This window comes from Labrus mixtus, chromosome 21 (genome assembly GCF_963584025.1).
Source record: "Labrus mixtus chromosome 21, fLabMix1.1, whole genome shotgun sequence".
NCBI classification, from domain to species: Eukaryota; Metazoa; Chordata; class Actinopteri; order Labriformes; family Labridae; genus Labrus; species Labrus mixtus.
In genome coordinates, this window is record NC_083632.1 from 8,074,788 (window position 1) to 8,083,901 (window position 9,114).

The 9,114-nt window shown below is 42.3% G+C and overlaps 1 protein-coding gene across 1 annotated transcript; it reads right to left on the bottom strand.

Annotated features, from left to right (window-relative positions):
- Positions 1-435: 435 nt before the first annotated feature.
- Positions 436-7,462, bottom strand: LOC132955562 (G-protein coupled receptor 26-like). Its single transcript, XM_061028447.1, has 3 exons — positions 6,115-7,462; positions 5,229-5,342; positions 436-1,318 (listed from the first exon to the last, which is right to left on the bottom strand). Exons 1-3 carry the CDS (start codon positions 6,780-6,782, stop codon positions 1,090-1,092), a joined length of 1,011 nt encoding a protein of 336 aa, XP_060884430.1. The 5' UTR covers positions 6,783-7,462; the 3' UTR covers positions 436-1,089.
- Between the last annotated feature and the right edge of the window lie 1,652 nt (positions 7,463-9,114).

Consider the following 9,114-nt stretch of genomic DNA (forward strand, 5'->3'; position numbering starts at 1 on the left):
GGGATTATTTCTGCTACCAGAGCTGATTTGTTCTTAGAAGCGTTTGTATCCTTGTATGGATTCTCATCATTGCTGTTCAATATCACATGATAACATCAGTTTTCATGTGATCACTCTGCCAAGTAAAGAAAAACAAAGACATCGTGTACCGTGTTCCATTCCTGTCCATCTCGTTCAAATGTGTGTGAAAGCATAAAGCATACTCTACTGACTCCTCTCTGTTGGTACAGAGGGGAAAGTACAGTCAATCATGCTCCACTTGAATAAACAACCTGAGGGGCACACAGTCAGTCATGACAGCAAAGGCAGCCCGTTTGAAGGCCAATTTTACCCAATAATCCTCGACCTTGCTGGGTCACAAAACAATCCTTCAAAATTGGAGCTGAAAGCGCAAATAAAGGCGATGAGTTTTCGCACAAAAAACAACCAAAAAAAAGCCTCCTTATCTCTTCGTTTCCTTCATTGACCTTTACACTCCATAAAATCTACTACAACCCAAAGTATGTTTGATCTGAGGAATGTTTCATCCCATCAAGTCTGTTTTTTTTTTTTATCAAGTTTTGGTTAGGCTAGTTTTCAGTGCTACATACTGTACCAACTTGTCATTTACACACTCTAAAAAAGACATCCATCCATTTTCTTATCCTTTTTTTGTTTTTTAAAGATAATGTGAACAAAAACTACAGTAATGTCAGAACAAACAGATATTCTGCAAGAGCAATTTATCTTAAATTAAAATGAAAGCTACTGTAGTTCAAATAATGATTCTTGGAACTGGCCGTTCTCCTTGGTTGAGCACATTAGTCTCTCCAGGTGGAAGTGAAACCTGCCATTGCTTATTGTCCTCACAATAGGTTCACTGTACTGATCCGCAGTTCTGGGTGCTCAGTATGCAAGCACAGTGGTACCGCGCATAGTTTGCCCTTGTCTGTAGTGACTTTTGGTTTTTGGGCATGTCAGACAAAATACAAGCAGACGTGGAGCAACCAATATTTGCTCTCTTCTTCATGTACGATAAATCAGCTTCATATTTCACTGACTGTTCCCAGGTCGACCCTCAGACTGTATCCCACCGTCCCCTGCTTCCTGTCAGTTTGCTGTGGGTATGCTGTTGCCTTGGTTCTCTGGTCTGCGCCCGGATGCGTTCAAGGAGCTTCGCTTCAGCAGCCTGTTGATGATGTCAGTGCACGTCTTCTTATACTGGTGTCGGAGCAGAGAGTACACGAAGGGGTCGCAGGCTGCTTTGCTGTAAGTTAAGCACTTGGAGACAATTCCCCAGTGGGGGTTGATAGGCACCGCTGGAAATAACTCCACGATCCTGCAGGCAAGCATAAAGAGAGAAGGGAGGGAGAGAGAGAGAGGGAGGGTGGCAGAGAGGCAAGTCAGTATGCTGGAAAAGACATGCTTGCCCTAAGCTTATTATGCAAAGATAGCAGTACAGTTTGCAAGACATTGTGTCAGCGGAGCGGTGGCTTCTTCCTCTTCTTCTAAAGTATGTAAAGTGATGATATTCATTTCGGTATGAAGTTGCCTTAGAAGTACTTTATCCGTATCAAGTTATTTTTTCGGAACAAATCTACAAGATGAAGAGCTTGTTTAGCTCAGTTTGTAGCGCAGGTGTCCAATGAACAGAGACGACAGTCCTGGTCACAGTGATCGCAGGTTCGGTTTCCAATCCTGCTGCTGTTCGGTGCATGTCATCTCCCACTCCCACTCTTTATTCCCCAAATGTACTGTCTCTCTTAAGCTATCCCGTCAAATAAAGGTACCCACTAAAATGTGGGCCTCTGCCAAGTTTCACTTCTTCTCTCATATATGTGGTTTAGGCTACTTTCCATCTAATGTCTGTGATGGTCAACAAGGTCAAACGCAACAGTGACGAAAAAAAATGTTCATAAAAAGAAAAGGTTGCAAATTCAAAATCAAGTAAAAGCAGTGAGAAATATACAGTACTGACAGAATTTGCTGACTGAGTGTTTTATCTCCGCATTAGCAAGGAGGTGTACAGTGCCTGCGACCTGGACTCTGGACACTATGAAGGGATGACAAGGAGCAATAAAGACGAGGGGAAAGTGAGGACGTTGTGGGACAGGTAAGAATAGTCCCCAGTCTCATGCCAAGGATTGTGTCCCCACTGCCAGCCTTAACAGTTGTCCTCCTAAGTGAAATACATTTAATTGAAATATGTTCCACTTAGCCGGGAGGTGTTACCAGGAATTCTGGTCCCCATGAAAATATATTGCTGTGTGTGAGCCTCACAGCCCAAACCAACCTCGCACAATAACTATAACCACTCCTCCATTTCCCTTATGATCCATTAAATGCTTTAAAGGGTTATAATCTTGTGTTATACCCTGAAAATGGATCAATAGCCACAAGAGAGCTAGAGTAATATATTCTCAGCAACATTAGTCATGTTATTTCTTTTTTTTTTTTTTTTTTTTACAAAAATACAAACATTTTAAGCATCAACATGTGTACAGAAAGGGCCAAGAGAAATATGTTCTTTATCAGTTGCAAAAATATAAACAGTATGCTTGATACGCTCTGTTAGAGGAATACACAGTGAGATTGTGGAAAAGTCGTTGTGTGGAATGTCAGCTCACACTATGCGAGTGAATCGTTTACAACGCAGGACCAAAGCACAGGGTTAATGTTCTCACACTTTATGATCTAATGTCGGGCACAAATCTCACACTGTACAAGTAACATAGGGAAGGAGCATTGACCATAGAAAACACACACAGACTGAGGTTGAATTCAAACCTATGTGTGTTTTAGTTGTCTTATATGCACAGTTCAAACATACACACACACACACCGTTACAAAACACTCTCACTCTTTCTCGCTCTCTCTCTCACACACACACACACACACACACACACACACACACACACACACACACACACTCAGCATCACCAACAAACCCAAGTTTAGCAGCTAAATCACAACAAATATTCCCTGTTCACTGGAGGTCCGCAGACTGTCCTAGGAGGGAGAAGACAAATTAAACAGGCATGCGTGCTGTTGCCATGGTGATTTCGGATGTTGTCTGTCAGTTTAAAACCTTAAGTCAGGAATGGGCTTGTGACTCTGCTCTCACTGCGCAGGTTTGTGCAGACATCCCACCAAAATATCAAACATGACGGAAAAAGCAGAAAATCCCCCTTACACTCATCACCGTGCTGCACTTTCTCGCTGTAACGCCATGACTTTTCAGAATTATACAAACATTCACGCCATGAAGTTTTACTATCAGATCCATGACAACAACTCGTCTCCAACACAAGTCAGGAACGCATCACTAGATCCCTCTTGAAAGCATTAATCCCTGTACAAGCTTACAAAAAGAGCTCTGGTCAGAGGTCGTTGTTTCATACATACACCAAAGTCTGGAATGAGGTCCCATATTGTATCAGAACGACAACCTCAGTTAGGCATTTCAAGCAGGCATATAAACATCTCCTGATGAATGGACAAACTTACAACCATTTAACTGATATGTTTAGATTTCAGTCAAGATAGAACTGTTTTTTTAATGGATTCATCCTATCCAGTTTATTCTAGTATCAGTAGATCTGTGCTCTTTTTTTTACAACCAACTCTAAATAATGTGTAGATTGTGCTTTGAATTGATACTTAAACGTACTCCCTGACATTCCAGAGGGACATGCAACACTCCCTGGATGGAGTCTGAAATGGGGCACTACAGACCATCACTTTCTTGCAGTAATAGCTTAACTAATATTTTAGACAAAAAGCAGTCTCTTAAGGGAATCTTAAAGGACAAAGGACAGTGAATTCTTCAGGCAGCCAATTGAAAATGACTCACCTTTCCCAAATAGTGTATATTTGATTTAAAGAGGGAACTAATTGGCTTTACATTGTTGCCTTTTGTCCAATTAAAGTATAGCTGATCTATGGCATGCTCATAAAAAACATCAAATTGAGGTAATTACACTAATTTCTTATCGGTGTAGAAATATTTTACCATATGTCAAGTCATAAAACGAATTAAAAAGATGGCTGATCCTCTTCTCCTGCACTCCTTATGATTACTCTGTCCACAGTCAAGCTCTGTCAGCACATTAACACTGGCCTTACATGGGCCAGAAGCCATCAGTGGCATTTGGCCACACATTGCACCTCACCGCAGTGAACAGGAGGTTACACACAGCAAAGCAGGGCTTTCACAAAACACATGATGACCCCGACAACAAATGAGCTTCAAAGAGGCCGTGCAGGAGCTTTTAGCTTAATGTATTCACACTGCGATTAGTAAACTGCCATTTTCAGGATGAGACAATGTACAGTGCCATTATGACCGTTCACCACAGGAGGTTTACTGATAACCCAACAAATTGTTAGTGCTTGTTGTCCAAATTGATGAAAAGCCTCAGTTGACGAAGCCTCCCATGCCCAAAGTGCCCAAAGTGAACACTCAAGGAACTGCAGTTTTTTTTCCGCACTTGGCTTCATTTTTCAACACTGTAGGTTGCTGCTTGGTAGAGAACTTCCAAAGTTGTAGTTTGTTGTACATCCAAAGTTTTCTTCTATGTTCAGGATTAGAGCTAGGCCTTTACTGATCTCATACTGATTTCTGGGAATTTTACCCCGGCCAAATGCAGTGGAGGTAAATGGAGTATGTTTGAAGGTATGGGCAAGTTTGAAAAAAAAATGTTTTTAACAGCAACCCTAATTTTTCAGAAAAAAAAAAAGAAAACGTAAAATTCTAATTTCTTACCTGCTTTTTGTTTGTTTACAAAATCTACATGTATATTTGACATTCAAAATAATGTGTATATAGAGACAATGACTTAGCCATTCTTAAGTTTCTTTTTTTTAATTCTCATGTCCTTTGTAGGATTTTTACTGCTACAAATAAAACCCTCTCACTTGACCACTTACACACAGCTCCATCTCTTTAATCGGTGATTAATGCGAGCACATTCTACCTGTGAAACTGATGCACCCGACGAACTTGAGAAGAAAACTGCTGGTGCTGCAGCAACAACAGCAGAGGCATATTACTTATCACAAGGTCAGCCAATCTCATCTTCCAACTCTGGCTGGTGTGGAGAGGAAGTAGAGGGGAGTTTGACAGCAGAGAAGGGGGGTTTCGGGGGATCCCAGCAAAACAAAAGGCCTGGGTGTACGCCGCACTGTGCCAGCAGTGGTACTCCTCCCTCCCCTCCCTCTGCATGTAGGTCTATCCCCCAACACTTACCTTGTGATCACATAGGGAGCAAAGCAGAGCATGAAGGTGCCGATGAAGGTGCTGATCTTCTTCGTGGCTCTCTGTCGTCGCCTCTTCTGCTCCTCCAGGCAACGCTGTCGAACGCTGGAAACAAAGAGAGTTCAAGAGGGTTTCTAACACACAAACACACCAAGGAAAAACAACAGCGTTTGTCTAGAAGTTCATAAAAATCTTGATTTTATTTTTTTCTAAAGGTGCTAAATGCAGCTGTGGTATCATAATAACTTCATCTCAAAGCCTCTGCAGAATGAGGCAAGGCCGACAAATTTAACTTGTGACTTTGTATGTTACCCTGAAGGCACCATAGCTGTGATGTCACGATGATACAGTCCCTCAAGTAATATTTGATGAAATCATCAGTGTGAGTAAAGACTGACAGCAGGAGTTATAAAGCCAGTGTGTAACTGTGATGTAATACCAATAACACACACACACACACACACACACACACACACTAAATATGAGTTTAAGCTTAAGTAGCCTATAAGAATAGAGGCAGAGAGTAGTGACATTTCAGCAGAATCTGGATGACATTTCAGCAGAATCAGATTTTGCATCCTCTCTGAATACTGAGGAATAATTGAAATGCCAGCTCAAAGATTGCAAAGCAACTGTCCAACTCTAGGCAGACACGAAACAGACTCTAATTAATGTATGAAAATAAATCATGGCAACAACTACAGTTTTTGATCAGAGGGTTCAGAGGGTACACTTTGTTCTCGTCTTTCTCCCAGTGCTCTTATTTGCTTGAAATTCCAAATTGGAATCTAAACTTCATCACAATATAGTACAGTAGGAGTTTTCTAATGCAGAAGTAGGCTATTAAAAACAGGAATAATGAGTTAAGGGGTCTTACCTGGGGTGTATATCCACCAGCAGCACCAAAGTTTGCATCGTTATCACGTCTATCCTCTTACAGTGAAACCTCGCCACTTTCAGCACTTTGAGGTAAGTGAAACACAGCACTATAAAAGACAGGAGGAAGGTGAAGGAGTGGAAAAACACGGTGAAGATAACAAACTGGGTCCGGCTGTTCGCTCTGGGGTTGGCCAGGGTGCAGGACGCGTAAAGCCGGTGGTATCCCACCCAGGAGAGGCACGCGGCCACCGTGGAAAAGGACACCGAGTGCACCCACGTGTATCCAAGCACAAACGCTGCGTCTTTATGGCGCATTTTGGAGTGGTACCTCAGGGGGAAGACCACCGCGATCCACCTGTCGATGCTCAGAGCGGCCATGCTCAGCATCGAGTTCGTGGACAGGAAGGTCTCCAGGAAGCCCACGGTCTGGCAGAAGCCGTCTCCTCCAGGCTGAGCATGACTGACAAGTCCCACCAAAGTGAGCGGCATGTTGGACACGGTGAGCAACAAGTTACAGAAGGTGAGGTTGAGGTTGAACAGACCTGGGACCTGCTTACGGATCTCCGGGTTGTACAAAAAGCAGATCAGCACCAGGACATTGGACAGCAACGACACTATAATAATGACAACCACCAACACAGAGAGGATTACCTCCGCAGTGTCCATCCTGTGCGCCCCGAAACTCACTTTCCCCCACTTTTTCTGTGCATATCCAGTGTTGTTGTACCGCTGCAGGGTGGCATCAATCACCCAAAACCGTGTCCAAGCATCCCCAGATCTCTCTCCACCGCTGGAGTCCCCCTCTTTCTCTCCACTACATCCTCTCTGTACACAATCCTGGAAGGATAATCAGAATGATTCCAGCATGATAAGAAGTCTTTTAGGAAATCCTTTGAAGCGATTTCCCCCCTTTTCTATAAGCTGACCAGGCTCCCGTGCCAGAGCTGCTCTACTCTGGCTCTGCGTCTTGCAGAGGGGTTTTGTCGACCTGTGATGCGCTCTCCAGGCATCACACAGCTCAGTGTGTGGGCTAACTGATCTCTGACTCGTCTCCTACAAAAGACTAAAAGACCACAAAGAGTGAAGTGGGGATTTCAACAAGAAAATTAAAAATTAAATCATTACCATCCTTTCTCTCACATAATTCAAACTTGTGCTGGATGATGTTTAAATAATAAAATAATGAACTGCTTAACAATCATCATTTTTTTTTTATCAAGTTTTTCAAATCATTTTGAAGGAAGTGCCATTAGACAACATTTTGACCTGCAGAAATGTGAATATATAAAAATCTATTAAGCTACTCATAATAAATAAAATAAAAAATAAGAAAACAGCTGGATGCCAAATGAATTGTAAAGTAGTTATTTTTTCCACTCTGGCTCCTTTTTTTTATCAAGCTTTCATGTTGAAATCAAATTGATTGTCAAAATATCAAAAAATGAGATTAATGCTGTTTTATAGCATTCCAGCAGCATTATTCCTTTCTGAAGTTGAGTCTTTACAAATGAAGTGTGCTTCATCAGAGTGATAAGGAACAACATCCTCTGTTTCCTCAGGAAGTCGGATGACGCCCCCGCACTCTGATGCCCCTCTGGACTTGAGTGTGGAGATTTTTTTTCTCCCCCCCCTCTGTAACATGGGATTTATCAGAGTGTGCTGAGGCACGTGAGCCACTGAAGGCGCTGGAGCGGGGTGAGGTGGTGGTGGTGGTGGTGGTGGTGGTGGTGGTGGTGGTTGCCATGAGGGGAAGGGGATGGGAAGCGAGAGTGAGAGTGTGTGGGTGGAAAGAGTTATTGTTACTGCAATACACATGCACGGTGGAGATGTGATACTACGAAGACCACCGTGTTCTCTTCATTTCCTCTGAGGTGGCAGAGATGAGCAGGAACAGGAGGGGAAAAGGGAGATTTGCATTGAAAGTAAGGCTCATTAAAATGCCATCTTGTATATGTAGTATGAAGTGTGGTCTGATGTTTGCTCTTGATGCAAAGAGAAGGGGAAAGGACATGAAAAAAACTTCAGCTGCAGGGTGTTATTAAGCAGAAATGCAGCTCCCATCTTGGCCCCTGCAAAGCTTTAGCTGTGATGGATCATTCCCTGCATTATACTTTCACATGTGATGGACCAATCAGCCCTCAGAGAAAGGAACTGCGTGTGTCATGCGACTGCTTGTGTAGCTCTCTCCTGTCATTTCAGAGGCTTTATCAGCGCCGAGCAACCGGTTGATCTCAGGCACAAGAGTAGGCCTTGCTTTAATTATTCTTTTCATAATTAAATGCCAGCTCCTCAGACAATAAGGTCTGTGAAAAAAAGTCATTATGAAGCTTAGCGGAAGTTCAATCAGGAGGACTTGATGCTCGCTCATTATTTATATTCTCTCTCCAGCTCATCAGCTAATGGTTGTCGTCTCAGTATTTCAGTTAAACTAGTCATATTTTCCTCACTACCTCCTTGAGCGAATAACCTCCCTGCTGTCATGAATTATGAAGCTATACCTCATTGTTGCTGTCGTCAGCTGTCATTTCAGTCAAATTGATGCAACTCTTCTCCTCAACTTGTGCAAGTTAAAATTCTGCACCACATCAAATCTGTCCAGCTCTTCTGCACTCACAAGGCTGTGAGTCCCAGTGGCAACTCAACCTCTATTTTTTTTTTTTTTTTATCTCAGCCCTATTTTAACACATGATGGGATCCTGATGACTAATGGCAGAAAAGTACAAAAAAGAAAAAATCATTTCCTGATCTTTAATTGACAGAGAAAATGGTATTTTATGGGGCTGTCCTGAAACATGGATTCTTTTGTCTAAACATTTGTAATATTTTTTTGAAACGTTTTGGAACCGGTCAGGTTGTATTTTTTGTAGTCGGGAAATGAAACAACAATAAATGAAACATGAAAATACAATAATACAGGGAGATGAACACCAATGACCAAAACTGAAAAGCAAAAGACGACAAAACAAGTAAAAATGAACAGAAAAGAGAATATTTCATT